The sequence below is a fragment of the Syngnathus acus genome, chromosome 15 (genome assembly GCF_901709675.1).
Source record: "Syngnathus acus chromosome 15, fSynAcu1.2, whole genome shotgun sequence".
In the NCBI taxonomy this organism is placed as follows: Eukaryota; Metazoa; Chordata; class Actinopteri; order Syngnathiformes; family Syngnathidae; genus Syngnathus; species Syngnathus acus.
The window spans coordinates 12250080-12268806 of NC_051100.1; the positions used below are offsets into that span (position 1 = coordinate 12250080).

The 18727-nt window shown below is 47.6% G+C and overlaps 1 protein-coding gene across 3 annotated transcripts; it reads right to left on the reverse strand.

The window, feature by feature from the left end:
* Positions 1 to 814: 814 nt before the first annotated feature.
* LOC119134900 (LIM domain-binding protein 3-like) lies at positions 815 to 18097 on the reverse strand. Of its 3 annotated transcripts, XM_037272130.1 has the most exons (15): positions 17776 to 18097; positions 13590 to 13741; positions 12145 to 12211; positions 9828 to 9850; positions 5581 to 5766; positions 4676 to 4836; positions 4177 to 4222; positions 3463 to 3513; positions 2814 to 3025; positions 2155 to 2524; positions 1859 to 2039; positions 1568 to 1688; positions 1372 to 1487; positions 941 to 1057; positions 815 to 896 (listed from the first exon to the last, which is right to left on the reverse strand). In XM_037272130.1, exons 1-14 carry the CDS (start codon positions 17869 to 17871, stop codon positions 968 to 970), a joined length of 1872 nt encoding a protein of 623 aa, XP_037128025.1. In that variant the 5' UTR covers positions 17872 to 18097; the 3' UTR covers positions 815 to 896; positions 941 to 967. The 3 variants fall into 3 exon arrangements, with proteins under 3 accessions (XP_037128025.1, XP_037128024.1, XP_037128026.1); XM_037272129.1 differs by having other exon boundaries at positions 844 to 1057; positions 17776 to 18096; XM_037272131.1 differs by lacking the exons at positions 4177 to 4222; positions 4676 to 4836 and having other exon boundaries at positions 844 to 1057; positions 17776 to 18096.
* Between the last annotated feature and the right edge of the window lie 630 nt (positions 18098 to 18727).

Here is an 18727-nt window from a genome sequence, read left to right on the forward strand (position 1 = left end):
AAATTTTTTGTTCTTGTTCTCCACCTTTCATGGGGAACTTCATTCGGGCTTTGAAGCAACGGGTAAATACATCTATTAACTCATTCAACTGCTGATCTCCTTTTATTTTCTCTACAAGCGAAAAACACAAAAACATCTTGTGCAGGCTTGTCGTATCCACTCAAAAATAATCCCTAAAATAAAGAAAGACAAACGCAAAGAAACTCCCAGATGCTTTAGAAACAACAATCAAACTCATATTAGATTAAGTAAATCCCTTTTGATGAGCACCAAATCAAGGAGTGACACTTGAAAAATAAATAGGACACAATGCACGCAAAAGCTGCATGAACTGTAAGGAGACACATAGATGGACAGCTTTCATTGCATCACTAACTGTGCTCACTTCAGGTTTCTGTAAAAGTGTGGGACAGACATTGCTTAGTTCAGGGACATGTCATGAAGAGCAGCGGTGTATAAATGTAGGAGAGGATGTCGTTGGTTGATTCTGGGTTATTCATAACTAAGGACAATCTAGGTTGAGTTCAGGGGTCTGAGATAGTGTAGAAGAGCCCATGTTAGGTAGGCTGAGCAAACAAAAAAAACTGCTGCACTTCTAATTTTTTTTTTTCAAACTGTGTTCAAGCATGTCATTGATAGATTCAATGTTTGATTTTCAATGTCTTCATGAAAAATCTAATGTTGAATTAATATTGTGAGTGTGCAAGAGTTTGAAAATTACTCATGCCAAAGTGAAGCTGTCACAAAATCTAGTCAAAACTACCCGAAAGCAAAGTATTTGTCAAAACCACCTGAAAGCAAAGTGTTGTTTTTGCACACGCATTTAAAAGTAGTGATCAGTAGTTGTGTGTGTGTGTGTGTGTGTGTGTGTGTGTGTGTGTGTGTGTGTGTGTGTGTGTGTGTGTGTGTGTGTGTGTGTGTGTGTGTGTGTGTGTGTGTGCGTGCGTGCGTGCGTGTGTTTGCCAGGTTACACATTGATGGCATGAGCGTGCTTCTTGCACAGAGGTTTGTCTTTCTTGGAGTAGAAGGGTTGACCCTCCAGGTTCACGTGACACACCTGGAACGACAACAACAAAGTCACCCGACATTTATACTGACGATGGCAAATGTTCAATGCGCATCAAAGCTGAAACGAGCTTTTTTGACCTTCTAACATTTTGTTGAAATTGGACCTGACTTGACAAACAAATTATTTCTTCCATGAAATTGTCATTATTTCCAACAGTCTATTGCTTATATCTCGGCTGCATTATTTTGACTGTGCATGCGTGTGTGGCCGACAATTTTTTTGTTTTGTCCAATCAGACTTCAGCCGCTTGGATTCCCGGTGGAGGTAAAGAGGGTGTGGCGTTGCCTGAAAGCGTTTCTCACCGCACACACGAAGCAGGTGTCGTGCCAGGTGTGACCGAGAGCCTCGATGAATTTATCTCCAGCTTCTACCGGGAAGTCGCAGCCGTGACACTTGGTGCTGAACAGCGCCACGTAATCTGGCGGCGGAGCACAACGAGGGCCGTTGTTAACGACTCGCTCACGCCATTAAAGTACACGAGGAGTGTCGGCGGCCTACCTTTCTCGCAGTATGGCTCTCCGTCCTCCATATGGAAAAGGCTGTTGCCAAAGGGTTTGCCGCAGGCAGCGCACACAAAGCAGGTGGTGTGCCACGTCTGCCTCAGAGCGTGCATCACTTCCTGCCAGGCCAGACAACAACAAGCAAACTACAACACCACCACCACATTCTTTTTGGTCAGAAATTGTTTTTTCCTTGACTGTGTCAAGTGGTCTGAAAGAGTGTAGGACAGTCAGGTAAAGAGTAGAGACGTCCATGGTGACCGACCGGCTTGCGTGTTTCACACCTTACCCCCATAATCTTGATGCTGCAGCGGGCGCAGGTGGGGGCAAAGAACTCCTCGTAGCAGTTCTCGCAGTAAACACTGTTCTGCTCCTCCACGAAGCTGACGTCTGCCAGCGACATGTTGCAGTAGTGGCAGTTGAACTCCTCCGGGTGCCACGAGCGGCCCAGCGCCACCAGGAACGGACCCCTGCGACCGACACAGACCAGTTACTGACTCGGACGGGGTGGCAAAATCAGGCCGGTATGCCTCTCGAGGTGATGTGGGGAAAGGTCGAGATGGTGTTTGGCAGCGGATGGGTTACCTGATGATGCTGTTACAGGCTCCACACAACGGCGTACGGCTGCTGGCGGCAAACCTCTCGGCCCGTTGCGCCACCCCCCTGGCTACAGGGGGGAAGGGGGCGGGGCTAGGAGTGACTGGGGCGGGGCCAGGGGCGGCTGCTGAGGCCTTTGGGATGAACTGGGGCGGCGGGGGCGCGGCTTGAGGCAGCGGAGGCGCCTTGATGACGGTAGTGGTGGTCTTGCTCGGGTCAAACTTATTGGCAAAGGAGCTGTCGGTTACCCAGGGGGGGCGGTTGCCACCCGCGTCACCTGCTGCCTGGGGCGCAGCCGGGGCGGTGCGGTGGGGGTGAGCTTGGGGGATGTGTGGTGGCGGGTGAGCAGGTGGCGCAGCTGGAAGAGACAGGAAGCCTTAGTCAGGTGACCAACCTAAGATGGCAAGTAACTTGTGACTATCATTCAACCACCAAATCAACTGATAAGCACTGTTACGAGTTTCCACATCAATAAAGACGTGCATCAATTGTGATGTCACAAAAGAGATTCCCAGCTGCACACAAACACCACTCGCCTAACATATTTCTATTCGACTCATCCAGTTGCGACGGAACAAACCGCTGAAACGTCCTTATCGACAAACAGGGATGTCAACTTTCTTTTTACGACGAACTTGCTGGCTCACCTGGCTGCGACGGGTAGATGCAGGCCGTGCTGACCACCTTGGGAGGGGCGGAGCTGACGGGTATCTGTATGGAACTCTGCTGGGTGGGCGGGGCATGCTGGTAGTGCTGTGGGGGCGAGGCTTGCGGCATGGGCGGGGCCTGCTGGTAATGCATAGTGAGCGAGCCTTGCTGGGCAGGGGGCAGGGCGGCGGGGGCCGGCTGGCCAAATTGACTGGTGAGGAAGCAAAAGAGGATGCAAATCAAGGCCCGAAAAAGGTTGACAAATGAGAACGACAATGAAGGCATTAGTTGATGAAGATGAGCAAGATTAGAGTTGTGGCCCTCTTGCGAGTGCTTTCACTTTGCATTTGTGTTTGTCCCGTTCAGTAACATGCCAGGGCTCACTGTATTTTTTTTTGCTCCATTTTCCTTTCATTTCACCCTTAATTGGAGTCAAATCAAATTCCACACAGTTGAGTTAACCCAAATTTTGGCTCGATACCCAAAGCAAAAATAAAGTAATAGACCAAGCAAGTATCCACGGAAATAGCCCCCAGCCCCAGTTGGCCATTCAGACAGCAGCGGTGAAATGGGCGTGGAAGCTCAATGAAAGACCAGGATGGAGCGGTTGCCACAGCGGGCATTGACACAATCAGCCGGCGGCGGTACCTGGACACGGCCGCTTTGTGTTGGACGCCGGCAGGCGACTGATGCGTTAGGCTGCAAGTGAAGGACACACAAAAGTGCAAATGTCACCATCCGACACGTGTGGCCCAAAAAAGATTGCCGTGCAAGCTTTGGAGCAGTTGGCGAGAGAAGAAAAGAACCCGCATTTGATCCCGCAGTAGAAGGCAACACGTTCGCCTGGTAAAGACTGCAAGAAATGTGATTTATGCAAAAGCACACAAGAAAGGCTCAACCTGAGTCTGCTTCACTCTCAAAGGTGTCAAGAATACACATCAAGATGCACGTATGTCAACAGTTTGTGGGGAAAGAACAAGAAGAATAAAACTGCACTTGAACTCACCCGACAGCAAGAATGTGAGTACAGTAAAAATGAACAATCACGTACACACACACAAAAGAGTGAGTCTTAGTATCGTGGGTCACTATTCAAATGCTGCTGTTGCTATGACGACAGAACAACCTGGACCGCTTTCGAAAGCTGGACCTCCAAGTGATGCTTTCCTTGCCAAATACACCTGGACACTTTATTAGGTACAACCAAGACTAAGGCAATGAAATAACTTTGGGTGTTTGTGACAGGTTGGTGGGCAGGTGGTGAGGGTGGAGGTGAGCTGAGGTAAGGTGGGCAGGGCGGGGCAGGGCAGGGCAGGGTTGAACGTCCTGTGCAGGTTCTGAAGTGTGAGTGACGCAGCCTACCTGCTCTTTGTCAACACCTCAACATCCGCTTCCTCATCCTCCATTACTGTGAGACACAAACAAAATGGACGATGTGGAGTTAGCGATGCAAAGCATGTCCCGTGGGCCACAAAGCAAGTAGTCCACCGAGCATTTACATCACAGGTGTCAAACTCAAGGCCCAGGGGCCAGATACGGCCCGCCACATCATTTTATGTGGTCCGTGGACAAATTGGGCATCAAATTCATGTGCCATTACTAAAATTGCAAATTGTCTTCACTTTTAAAAATCATCTTTTTCAAATAGTTGAACAGTCTTCAGTCAGTTGTCAGTTTGTTTTGTATCTTATACTGTTTAGAATACGAGGCGTTCATACATTTATTCGGGTTGACATAATGGCCCTCCGAAGGAAACTATGACTACGATGCGGCCCATGACAAAAATGAGTTTGACACCCCTGATTCACATGATCGAGTCAACTGGAATATCTAAACAACACGGTGGTGGCCGTTTTCTCACCACACTGCGTTCCCGTTCCCATCATGTGGGCGAGCGTCTGGAAGCTTTTGGACTGGGTGCTGGCCTGGCGACGGCGTCCTCGTTCGTCCTCATCTTCCTGTGCGCTTTGGACCGCCTGGTAGACGGGCGAGGCGCTGTCCACCAGACGCTCTGGAAATGGACTGGGACCGGACACAGGGGGGACGCCACCACCACCAATCCACCCACCCGCATAAGACCCCGACAACAAGTCAGCTCAGAGCTTTCTTTTGGGGTACTTTTTGGGTGACGAAACCAAATAAAAAAGTGGCTTTGGAACGAATTCAAGTCATAGTGGGGGAAAAAAGAATGCACAACAATGGTACACAAAGAAGAAAAAAAACATGCCTGTGCTCAACACAGGAGATAAAGAAGTTCAGAACATTTGCGTATCATGATTGTCACTTTCAATCTGAGTGATGAAGGCTGATGACTGTCTGAGGACGAGCGCAATTTTCACTGGATAATTTTTGTCATTTCGGACACAGCAATATTTTCATGGCAGACAAAAGCACAATGCAGCACTTGACACCATTCTCTCATTTGCCCCTAACCGCAACAACGCCCTCACAGGAGAGACAAGAGAGAGGAGAAGGAAAGCCAAAAATGCTTGCGCTTTCCAACAGTAGAGACCAAGTCAAGTGTGACGGGCGTGTCATCATTTACAAACAATTTGCTCCACTCCCAAGGCGATGACTGACTCCGACATTCCCGCAGAGTGAGATGATGCTTCCTGCAGTCTTTGAATGCGTTGCCATGCATTCACTCATTTCCTCCTCTCTAATCTGGGATTTTAGATTTTTTGAAAATTCCATGAAAAATTTATTTGTAGTGATTAGAGAGAGGAGATGGGTAAAGGAAGAAGCAGCTGGGCAGGGGGGTCTCACCCGGTCTGGTCTCCCTTGGTCATGGTCTGCCCGGCGATGGCGTCCATGATGGCGTCCTGCGAGTACATGCTGATGGGCGTGTTGTACTGGGCGTGGACGATGGTGGCCTTGCCTCCCGGGCCCGTCACCTCGATGGCCTTGTGGCTAGCCGTGCCGGCCTGCTTCACCACCGCGCCGCCGACGGCGCTGAGAGGTGAGGACGGCGTACGGTTGAAAAGAGGTGCGGGCCTTTCGACCGCATGATGTCATCATTCACGCAATGCAAAGTCAGGCATGATGACCGCTCACGCCTGAATAAATACCCTCGCATGCACTTCAGAAACCCTCTCTTACTCAGACACACACACGCGAGCACGCACACGCTCACGCACACACACAACTGCACAACAAAAATGGCAGTTTAATGGTCAGAGTTTGTCAGTAGTGTGTGAAAACTGCTCTCATGCAACTCCCATGAGAGCATTTTCTGTCACGTGAGAGCGTTTGGCAGAGTAGATTTCAAGTGCAAATCGGCTATGTCAGAGGACAATTTGAAAGCGTGTCAGCAGTGAGTGCGAGAGCGTTTGCGCAGCTTGCGAGAGGTAATTCTGAATTCTGTGCCTGACAACCCCTCACAAGCACAGAACCTGTCATCTGGGATCGACATGCTTCTGCCAATCAAATGTCAGCGCCAACACTGCGTGACCTTTGCCGTCACGGCGAGCGTCAGACAAGCCGGCGCCGACCACCAACCAACACAGCAATCCAACGCAACACAGCAAACCAAAGCAACGCATACACCGTTGCTCCTTTAGCCGCGAATGCACCTTCGCTTGGCAGCTTCGCTTGATTAGTTTCACACACATACACACACACACACACACACACGCACGCACACACACACACACACACACACACACACACACACACACACAGACCCACACACACACGCACACAGACACGCACACACACCAAGCCAGTTGTATCATTTGAAATGTCAATATGGCCTTTAAAGATCAAATGCGGAAAATAAGACAGCCCGAAGAGATTGTGACCGATTGTGTCCCCTTGCGCGACGCTAAGCTAACTTTAACATCCGCATCTGCATTGGACTCTAAGCCGTTTCCTTTTGCTCTGTCTTTTTTTTCCAGCGCACATTGTCTGATCTGTAATCTGTCAATCAGTTAATGGTCCAAAATAATGATATCACCTCACTTTCAGGCTCAGCTGGCCCAAAGTAACCAGGAACCATTCACATAATATGGTCCTCAGGAAAAAAAAAAAAAAAGCCAACATTTGGAGGGGGACAGTGTTATCAAAAGTTGTCGACTAACTTGATAATGCACGACAGCTACTTTTAAGGTCCTAGACCTTAAGTAAATCATTACTTCCCTGGATTTCAAGCAGATTTGTGTTGCTGCTTTCATCGACCTGACTTTGACTCAGTCATCCATTCAATCCTCCTGCAGAGGCTCTGTCATCACACGCATGTGATTGGTTTGCCAGCTACCTAAATAATCGACTCCAGCAAATTAAATTGGAAAAAATTCTTTCTGACCCTCTCACCATCTCCAAAGGGGTTCCTCAAGGCTCGATCCTAGGCCCATTGTGTCACGTGCTGGCATCACCTGCGACACGACCACGCCTCTCCTCGGGGTTTCACCCTCAGTCCCATGGGCAAGCGGAGCGCCTGAACCAGGAACTGGGCAGGTCCCTCCGATGCATAGCCGCCGGGGACCAGCGCGGGTGGGTCCAACAGCTTCCCTGGGTAGAGTATGCTCACAATTCCCTCCCCAGCTCGGCCACGGGGCTTTCGCCTTTCCACTGTGTTTTTGGGTACCAGCCACCCTTGTTCGCCCACCAGGAGCATGGTGCAGAGTGCCCGTCGGCCCTGGCTTGTGTCCGCCGTTGTCATCGAGCCTGGGCGAGGGCCCGGATCACTCTTCTCCGCTCAGTTTCAGGCTACGCCCGCCAGGCGAACAAGCGCCGGACGCCGGGACCGGAGTACAGAGTGGGGCAGCGTGTGTGGCTCTCGACGCGGGATTTGCCGCTGCGAGCGGGATCCCGCAAGCTGGCGCCCCGCTTTGTTGGACCGTTCCCATTCAGAAGGTGATTGGCCCATCCGCCGTCCGTCTTCTCCTTCTAGAGTCCATGAAAGTTCATCCCACGTTCCATGTGTCCCCTGTGTGGCCCATCTTTGAGAGCACGTTGACGCCGGCGCCCGTCCCGCCGCCCCAGCATGTCGAAGGGGGTCCGGCTAATGCCGTCCGCTCCTTGCTCCGATCGCGGCGGCGCGGTCGTGGCCTCCAGTACCTCGTGGACTGGGAGGGTTATGACAACGCGCACGGATCCTGGGTGCCCAGCCGCTGGATACTCGACCATTCGCTCATCGCGGAGTTCCATCGTTGTCATCCGGACCAACCGGGTCCTCGGCGCGGACGTCCGAGGAGGGACGAGGGGACTAAGGGAGAGGGTCCGGGGCGGCCTTGTCCGCCGGCACCAGGGTCTTCTGCTCCCGCGTCCGTCGATCCTGCATCCGCCGTGGAGTCGGACGCTTCGACGGAGTATTGACCCCCCACCTGGCCGTCCGGGGGGGTTGCCTTCTTTTTTTTTTTTGGTTCCTGGGGACCTCGGGAGCCGTCCCTTGTGGTGGGGGTTCTGTCACGTGCTGGCGTCACCTGCGACACGACCACGCCCCTCCTGTCAGCGGAATCGCCGCCACCTGCCGCGGGGTCATTGACAGTGCTATATCAGCGCTGCCAGCGCAGACCCGTGTGTCAGCCTGTCCCATGATGCTGCTTTGCTCATCCGTCCCTGTAAGCCTGACTCGCTTAACTATTTTGGTATTCCCGCAGAATTGCCTGTCCGCCCCAGCCAGATCGCCGCTCCAGCGCCCGCTATTCCCATCTTTCCCCACAATAAAGTCTCTGTCGCTACGCACTTGGCTGTACTGTCTGCTCCCTTACACATTGCTGTTCTCCATTTACATTAATGATGTAGTCAAGTATGTCGGCAGTTCAAAGATCCACCTTTATGCTGATGATACTATCCTATACTCTGAAGGTCCTTCTCTCCATTCTGCAGCATCCTCATTACAATTTAGCTTCACCTCCGTTGAACAATATTTCCATAATCTCCATCTCTTTCTTAACACTAAGAAAACCAAATGCATAATTTTTAACCGGTCTCGTGCTCCCAACAATACCCCTAAAATATTTTGAGCAGATGGCACTGAACTCGAGTTTGTAAATTGTTACAAATATCTTGGTTAATGGTTGGACTCGTCCCTCTCCTTCACTACCCACATAAACACCTACAGTCAAAAGTCAAATCTCGTCTTAGCTTCCTCTATCGCAATAAGGCCTCCTTCAGCCGTGCCGCTAGACACTCTCTTGTCAAAATGAACATCCTGCCCATTTTTGATTATGGCGACGCCATCTATAGGATGGCATCCCACTCCACTCTCAATAAGCTGGACCCTCTTCACCACTACGCTATCCGCTTCGCCACAGGTGCGCACTTCTCCACTCACCACTGGGATTTGCATAAATTAATTGATTGGACATCACTCCACACTCGACGGCTTCACCATTGGTTTTACCTCATTTACAAATCCATACTCGGGATGTCACCTCCCTATCTCTCCTCCCTCCTGCACCGTCATCATTGTTCCCTCAATCTAAGGTCCAGTAATCTTATTAAATTTACCATACCCAAAGTACGTACAGTTTTCGGTCGAAACTCCTTCCGTTTCTCTGCAGCTTATGATTGGAATACTATGCAAAATACCCTTAAATTCACTGTCATCACATCATTTACAGTTTTCAAACAAAAATTGCAACAACCTCCTCTTGCAGCTGTTAGTTTAAATATGTTGTTATATTGTATAGTTTTATTGTTCTTGGTTGTTGTTCTTTATTTTTGATTGTGTATGTATATAACCTTGTTTTATGTGTTTATTTTTTAGCACTCCATCCCCCACCCTCCTCAAAGAGCCATTGTTCTTTGGGTCAGGCCGCAGTTGTAAAAGGGAACTTGTTCTTAATTGTTTGCCTGGGTAAATAAAGGTTAAATAATTTCAGAAAAATAACAAAATGAGGCCACCTGTTAGTAGCACCATATCACTGCAAATTAACAAAACTCAACCAGCCCAGTTCAGCAGCTCCTTCCTGGCGACACATGCCGTGCAACGTTAAAGTCGGCGCTGCCATGACAACATAAACACACACACACTTGATACTTGATGCGCTCGGCACGATGATACTAACTTGGGAACAGAGGGACTGAAAACCTGGTTTTGGCCATGGGCAGAGGAGGAAAGCGGCCAGCCAATATGAGGACGATGAAGAGAGAGAACATTAGTCACATGACATCACTTTCAGTTTGTGGGAAGAGGAGGAAGAGGAGGATGACGAGGAGGAAGGGGCTCCAGTAGGTGATCTTACGGAGGAGAAAGGTGAGTGACCTCATGAGAAATTACGATATGTGCTGCTTCTCTGCAAGAGTGCCCAACAAACCCGAATGACTGAAAGGGCTCCACACAGATATGAGAAGGTTCTACTTTTAATTAGCGGCATTGATTCAAAACTCCAAATGGCGGACAGAAGCAGCTCAAAATGTTGCTATTCATTCCTTGCATCCGGCTTGTGGACAAACACAACGAATGAGCCTGAAACTCGGCCCTGGTGGGGCTTGACAAGGTTGGACTGAAGTCAAGCGACAAGGAGGGCTCATCAATCAAGCCTTTGGTCAAATGTCTTGCGTGTCCAAGGGAGCGAGCGGGCAACCGGCTGCTCCCAGCCAAAGGCATGCTGGGCAATGGAGTCGGAGCTCTGTTGCACAATGTCCCCACTAGCGCTCACCTCCAAACAGTCAACAGGGGACACCCTCGCTCCGAAAGCGGGCTGAGCAAACTGATCACAAATTCTTTCTGTCTCATCTTGGAATCTAAATTCTTTCGTCCAGTCAACAGTCAGTCTTGTTATATTAGTGGCCCTTTTTTCCCTAAAGGTGATTAATCAAAATTAATTTCTTTCTTAGACTCTTTAATTAAATAAATTAATAGTATTAATATAATACGAAAATGCCGGTCCAATAAGTTTTTTAAATTAATTGATATTGATTGAATTCTTTGCAAATAATGAATTGAACAAGCATACCATCCATCCACCCATCAATCATCCCGCTTATCCGGGGGAGGGGCATTCCCAGGAAACAATGTCATGTCCTGGCTCGCCCCTGGGGTCTCTTTAATTTTCCTCCCACGAGCCTTGACGGACAGCCTCCCTTACTGCCTGTGTCCTCCGGCGGGTTCGGGGGTTGCCGCCACAACCGAGCAGCTTACAGCTGCAGCTCCGGTCGGCCGCCTCAACATGGAGGCAAGGAACACTCCGACTCAATGTCCTGGGATGGACTCCAGAGCACGGGCGAGCCTCGTGAGCATAAGCGCTTCAGGAAATGGATGGGTGGATGAAATGAACCATTTTACAAATGTATTTTCTTTTTTTCCAATCCTGTGTCCATATGTCAAATCAAAAGTGGAAGTTGAGCACCAAGATTTGCCCACCCTGCTTTCATTTTGACAGCAAATGTTCTGAAGCTCTTGCTTTTTGCCTTCACCGCCATGTTTGAATGATTTTGTTGTTACTGTCCCCCCATTCTGGCTACGTACCCCGCGGGGAGGCCTGCCTGAATGGCCGCCATCTCCCTCAGAGTTTCCTCTGAGTACAGGCCGACGGGCGAATTATACTGCTTCCTGTGGGCGGGGCTGCCAGCCGATTGGGCAGGCCCCGGTGAGCCGCCTCGGACTGGCGGGCGACCGTTCACCTGAGACCACGGCCAGGGAGGAGACGAGCAGAAGAGGGTCCATCAATTAAATTCTGTTCTAAACTATGTTTGAAGTTACCACTAGGGAGCAGCATCAGGTTGTGCGACAGAAAATATAAGTGACCCTAACATGTAGCGCAGTGGTTCTCAAAAAGGGGTCCCCGGCGAGCCGTCGCTCGGGCGTCTACAAATATTTTGCAACTCATCTCATTCTGATGTCTGCTGGTTTGAAAAAGTGCATATCGCCCTATTGGAACAGGCGTATCAATTAAGCACCAATACGACGTCACTTTATGAATCAATTTTGACAGGAATAAATTATTTTTGAAAAATATTGTTTTTGGAAAATAAGCCCCCCCACCCCAGAATAAAAGGCACAATATGAGGATTAAAAAAATTTGGAAATTCACTTGGTAAGTCTGTCTTCCAAAATTCTTAAATTTGTACTTGAATATTATTACCGGTTAGCTTTGAAAAATACTACTTCATTATAACGACTCCTCATTTAAATCGTAAAATGACAAATTCTTCTCTTTCAATTCCGAAAACATTTACAATGAGCTCGTTGGGATGAAGAAGGGGAAACATGCGACCCAGAAGGGGTTCTGGGAGCCCCAAAGTTTGAGAAGCTCTGTATGAGGATTATTGCCAAATTCATTTTGATGTTGTAAGTCTCGTTTTGACAATGTTGTCTGCTTTGGGAGGCAGAAAGTCCCATTTGAGGGCAAGAGAATTGTGATGCGCTGTGGGAAAGCTCACCTGCTGGTGAGGGATTATTGGAACACTGGCGTCGATTCTTGGCGTTGGCATAACAGGACGCTTCGCCCTTTACAGAGAGGGACAAATGTTCATTTGACATGCTGCAAATGCTAAACGTCATGCTACAATGTGACAGTACAAATAAATTCATGACTTCATTTGCTCCCTCCTACGCCTCCCTCTAGGTTGTTGCAAGTCACTTGTTTGATTTTTGAGGGGCCAACAAACATCTTCATCTCCACATGCTCGCAACGCTCTTGCTGCGGGAGGTCAAAATCCATCGTCATTGCGTCTTATCTGCATCACCCGCAGCGCTGGTGCTCAGTTATGAGACAGCGCTCAGCGTGCACCGGCCGACATTCATTTCCTCAGTCAACTTATCAGATCTTATCTGTTGGGGGGAAAAAAACAAATCTTTGGGGCAACGAGGGGTCCACGTCTACATCCGTGCTCCTGCCCTCTTGAAGGAGCATTTATTAATTATATGCACAAAAAAAAAAACAAAAAAAAAACAGAGTCTCCACAAGAGACATCAATCTTAACACAGCTTCCCTCAACATCCAATGCAACATTTTTGGCTCATATACGTCCTTTGGGTACCCCCACCTTGTTTTTTCTTTTTTTTAATAAACGTTACGTACAGAGAGTCGAAGGTTCCCAACATAGTGCAACATCGGGCACGATGCCTTTGGCAACTGACTTTGTTATCGATCGCCTTCCACCGCGGGCTCCTTTCTCATCATAAGCAAAATGAAAATATGAAAATAATTCCACTCATGTTTCTTAGTCACAGGTTGCTTTCTTTGAAAATGTTTGCCAGGGAGGCCACAAAGGTGGCTCGATATAGCGAGCAAATTGCTTTTGGAAGCGCTTTACTCTAGTGGGTGGGTCATGTGACGTCTTTTCCCCCCAGGATCAACTTCCAGGCATGCACAGAGACAACATCTTCATATCTGCTCACATCTTTGGGCTGTATATTACTACTGTATTATTACTTTTCTTTTCTTCTTGAAATAATATTTGGTGGAAATGAAAAGCGAGCTGTTTGAGAAATATTTCAACAGCTTTAGTTCAAAACGTTTGGTGGAAGCATTTTTTTTTAATACTGCCACAATGTGTACGCACAGTATTTTTTGTGTTTTATATGAATTTGAGCGAGATCCGTTGAAAAACATATTGTATTGGACGAGTACAGTCATCGATGGCCCAGAAAAATAAATAAACGGCTGGATTCTGCGGGTAAAACGGTCCCTCTCTGTGGTAATTGGTGGCACACCCAGAGGTCTTGTTTTTTGGAGAGGGAGGCTATTTGCGGCTGGGTTCGGGCCCTGTGACTGTACGTTGCGTCTCTGTGTGATGGCGATGTGGCGCTTCACCAGGTTTCATTTCAAAGGCACAGGCGGGTAAACACAAGACGTGTGGACCGGCGGACCGTTCGCACTTACTTGGTCATGGTGAGTGCCAGATTGTAGTTGGCCATCTTGATCTTGTTCTGGGCCTCCAGGTGGGTCATACCCTCCGTGCTCACACCGTCAATGGCCATGATGACGTCGCCCTGGACCAGGTTGGCGTGTGCCGCCTTGCTACCCGGCGTGATCTGGACAAAATCGCAGGCAAACATGAATCGGTAAGCATCGCTTAAGATCAAGAGAAGAGAGCGTCCAGGTGTGACTTGTGGTCAACAGCAGTGATCTTATTGCTTTCCCTCGAGATGAGGCAGACAAAGTGGCTGGGGAGAGGCAATTCTGGGATTCCCTCAATTTGGATAAGCGTTTGAGAATGGGTGGATGATCCTAAAGACTGTATTGCATACTGCAAATGACCCAAATGATGTCACAAAATCTGTGTGGAACTTCAAAGGTTCAGCTCCTGGTGCTTGGAGCCGAATGAGTGTTTCTGAGTAGACTAAAAATATCTGTAATATCTGTGGAGGTTAGCTTGACCATCTTAAAGTAACGACCCTGTGCACTTCTAAGAGTAGATGCTAACAGAGGAGCTAACTTATGAGACGTGTGTGTGTTGGCGGACCTTCAGTAGCTAAAAACAGCATTGTGCCTGTAACAGTTGCACTATAACAGCGATGCTGTGCAGAGGAAGCTGCTCACCCTTGAGAATTCTCGATTCGGGTCCAGTACCGCCAAAAATTAAAGCTGCTATTCTGTAGAAATGTTGCAAGGCAAACTAATACCAAAAAAATGTTAAGCAAAAATTGAGCTTTGTAGATTTAAGTAAACAGGAGCTATTTAACTGGCACTTCCATCTGTTAGTTCATCAAATGGACCCTGATCCAACACTGCACACCATCTACACCAGGGGTGTCAAACTAATTTTTTTCCTCAGGCCGTATCGTAGTCAGTTTCTTTCGGAGGACCTATATGACTGTCAACCCAAATAAATGTATTAACACCTCATAATATACAGGACTGTCTCAGAAAATTAGAATATTAGTAGAATAAGTTCTTTATTTTCTGTAATGCAATTAAAAAAAAAAAAACGTCATACATTCTGGATTCATTACTAATCAACTGAAATATTGCAAGCCTTTTATTATTTTAATATTGCTGATTATGGCTTATAGCTTAAGAAAACTCAAATATCCTATCTCAAAAAATTAGAACATTTGCTCAGACCAAGTGAAAAAAAAAGATTTATAACAGCAAAAAAAAAATCAAACATTTGAACATGTCCATTGGCTCCCCAAACCATCGCTGACTGTTGGAACTTCACACTGGATTTCAAGCAACTTGGATTTTGCTCTTTTCCAGCTTTTGTCCAGTCTCTGGTGCCTTGACTTCCAAATGAAATACAAAACTTGCTTTCGTCAGAAAAGAGGACTTTGGACCACTCTGGAACTGTCCAGTGCTTCTTTTCCATAGCCCAAGTCAGACGCTTCTTCCGTTGTCTTGAGTTCAGAAGTGGCTTGACCATGGGAATACGGCTATTGTAGGCCATTTTCCGGACACGTCTATGAACAGTGGCTTTTGATACCTGGACTCCAACTTCAGTTCACTGTCTTTAAAGCTCCCCCAAATTCTGGAAGCGACTCTTCTTCACAATGCTGTTAAGGCTGCGGTCATCTCTCTTGGTTGTGCAGCGTTTCCTGCCACATTTCCCCCTTCCAACAGACTTTTTGTGGATGTGCTTTGAAACTGCACTCTGTGAACAGCTTGCTCTTTGAGAAATCTTTTTGTGTCTTACCCTCCTGATGACGGGTGTCAATGATGGTCCTCTGGACAGAAGTCAGATCAGCAGTCTTCCCCAGACTTGTGATTTAGTTTACTGAACCAAGCTGAGTGTTTTTCAAGGCTCAGGAAGCCCTTGCAGGTGTTTCGAGTTAATTAGACCATTCAAGTGCTTGGTTGAATACCCTACTAGTATACTTATTCATGATATTCTAATATTTTGAGATAGGATATTTGAGTTTTCTTAAGCTGTATGCCATAATCAACAATATTAAAATAATAAAAGGCTTGCAATATTTCAGTTGATTTGTAATGAATCCAGAATGTATGACATTTTTGGTTTTTTAATTGCATTACAGAAAATAAAGAACTTTATCACAATATTCTAATTTTCTGAGACAATCCTGTATACAGTATAAGCTACAAAACAAAATGACAACTCATTTTCTAATCAGACTAGTAAAAACTGGTCCCCAAAAAAATTTGCAACTTTAGTAATTTGATGCATGATTTGTCTTCGTGGGCCACATAAAATGACGTGGCATCTCTACATCTGGTCCCCGGGCCTTGAGTTTAACACCCGTGACCTACACTATCATGAGATGTAGTGAAGGTAGTCCACTCTGCATCCAACGCAGCCTGATTAGAAAAAAAGTTGAGCATTTTTTGCAAAACGGGCACATGACGCCGTGCACTTGTGGAACGCTGCAGACCACGACACCGGAGCAACGTCTAGATTCTGTTGTCTAGACCATCGAGACCAACCGACGCTTGGCGCTGAGAGTGAATCCGGATGGTTATATCAAAGCACCGAATTGCGAGACCCCAGAACTTTCTTATGCATCCAAATGCATCGCTAGAGCAGCTTTAACGTGGCAGACTACATTTGACTCTGAATATGCTTTGACTTGGACATTGGGGAATGTTGCAGTCAGCTTCTGGCATGCAGCACTTCATCCTCACAAAAGAATCAGAAGTTGAGAACATCAGAGAGAAGTTGTTCAAACGTCAAGAACGTTCTCTTTTGCTTTAGGTGTTCAAAATAGAGTGGTGATCTTAAGTCAGTCGTTATCAACCGAGGACGGAATGCGTGCTCTGCAGAGGATGATGAGAGCGTCCGACACCAATCGTGGACGATTGAGTGGTACAGATTTGTTCTGTGTATTTGGCGCAGGCAGTCGCGTGGCGACATCATAGCGAACCAAAAGACCCCTGACAGTGTCGATTTCAAGTGTGTAAGGCTTACACACTTGAAATCGTACACCCACCCACGTTACCACACGTACATTAAACCTCTGTTGGCATCGCCACAGTTAGGAGTATCACACTCTTTTTATCGCACACCTCACACGTGTGCACATTATGCGTGTGTGTGTTCTATTAGGGTTGGCTTTACACACTTTCACCCCAACCGGATGCAACACACACTCATATCCCTCGCTGCAGCAGCTTGTAATGTTGCACACCTGCATACACTCGAGCAGTTTGTTCTATGTTGTAACACATCTCCGTATGTTGAAAAGTCAAAGTTGCCAGATGAGCAGAGCATCGCGACTCAGGGCTTTCGACTTCGTCTATTCCGAGCGCACGTAAAACCAACACCGCTTCCACTTTTAGGCCTGCGCAGATCCGCTTTCGGCTTCCCTGGATAAATGCTGGCAGCTGCCCCCCCCCGCCCCCCCCGCCCCACCCAGCCCCAGAGACACACACACACACACAGACACACACACACAGACACACACACACAGTACCCCACCCAGACAACTCACTTGTGTCCCCAAAAGACTTCTGTCCTCAGGACCCCATGTGGCAAGCAATGAGCAAGCATTTTTTTTTATCTCATCCTGTGTACGTTGTGAGCACTCACAAAGGGTGGGACAGAACCAATAAGAACCAACCACGGTTTATTGAACACTGAACTGAGCCAATCTGAGTTGATTCCCAAGAAGTCTTTGCACTAGGACTGCAACTCATTAGTTCAATCATAGCTTAATTCCCAATCAAATCATGAATTGAATTTCCCCGTTTCCTTCTTTAAAAAAAAGAAATGATTTCAAATTGCCAGTACAGGCAAAGCAATAACCTAAACTGATTCAGTTATTAGCTTGGTCTGCAAAATCTGCAAAAATGTTGATCTTTCCTTGCCAGGTTACCCCTACAGAGAAGCTTCTTCTTATTCCTCCAAGATACCCAAATATTACCTGTTCTCCGCAGAGGATAAAGAATACATGCCAGTTCTCTGTGTTTTATTCTTGCTCGTTGTTGTGATGTGAGCTGAGTTACCGGCACCGTACAGCGCGCATATCTCAAGGTGAGAATTCAGCCAAACAATGGCTGGCATCTCTAAAACCTCGTCTGAAGGGTCACTCACTGCGCTGGACTGGGCCATTAAAGCTCTTTCTGATTGTGAATCACATGAAGATGTACAAGAAGGTGAGCGTCATCTTACCCGGGAGATGGTGAGCGGCATGTTGAAGTCCTTGCCTCCCTGCAGCCGGAAGCCCCAAGGTCCCGGGCCGGGCAGCGACACCGTGTATGAGCTCATGTTCCAAGCTGGGGAATGTTCCCTTTTCTTAAAAATAAGGTAACAGCTTTTTCTTGTTGTTGTCTTGGCTCAGTGGTCTGAAACGGCCAGAGCGGGCGGACGCGAGGGCGGGCCAGGGGCCTCTGAGAGCACAAGAAGAAGATGTGAACACAACAAAAAAGTGTGAGGAAGTCGAGGAGGACTCGCCTGGTCGGACGGGTTGAAGTGACAGGCTAAGAATAGACACAGATAGTCGGTAGGCATTGTGCGGCATGGGGGGGTAACGGGGGGGCTGACTTATATGGCATGAAAGGGGACACCGGTTATGGCATGCTCGCCGTGATTCAGCTGCGCTAATATAGACCTGCTTGGTTCTTGTAGAGGCCACCCATCCAGACCCCTACAGGGTCTCCCTACAGTGGACGAGGCTGTCAATAATTTAACACCAAAAAGGTCACGCGTGAAGAGAATGGGCGTCATTACGGAAATGTCACACGGCCTATTAATGAGAGGTCGCCAGTCATAAAGCGGCAAAATAATCTTGAGTACAAAGAGATTGACAGATTGTCATTGACAGCACTCCCGGTTTTTTGTTTCATTATGAACTTCAAATTCAGTATTGCTGAGTAGATGTTATTCCCTTTGTCAGAAATGAAGGAAAAGTCATCCTCTTAAATGAGCAGTCATTGTTTTATTAGAAATTTGGTGAATCAAAAGGACCACTGATATCGGTTACTTGGTATCTATCGGTGTTGATGAGTCCTCAAGACTTTCGTACTAGAATGGTATCAAAAACGGTTACTCAAAAATCAAATGGCTTGGAGTCCGGTGCAAAATAAATAAATAATTGTGGCCATCCCTAGTGGAAGATTGCTGT

Coding starts and splice junctions, on each gene's coding strand:
- LOC119134900 (XM_037272130.1), bottom strand. CDS start 17,871: ATGAGCTCATACACGGTGTCGCTGCCCGGCCCGGGACCTTGGGGCTTC. Junction 3,514..4,176: donor GAGGTGTTGACAAAGAGCAG/GTAGGCTGCGTC, acceptor CTTCACTTGCAG/CCTAACGCATCAGTCGCCTG. Junction 1,689..1,858: donor GCAGCATCAAGATTATGGGG/GTAAGGTGTGAA, acceptor CTGGCCTGGCAG/GAAGTGATGCACGCTCTGAG.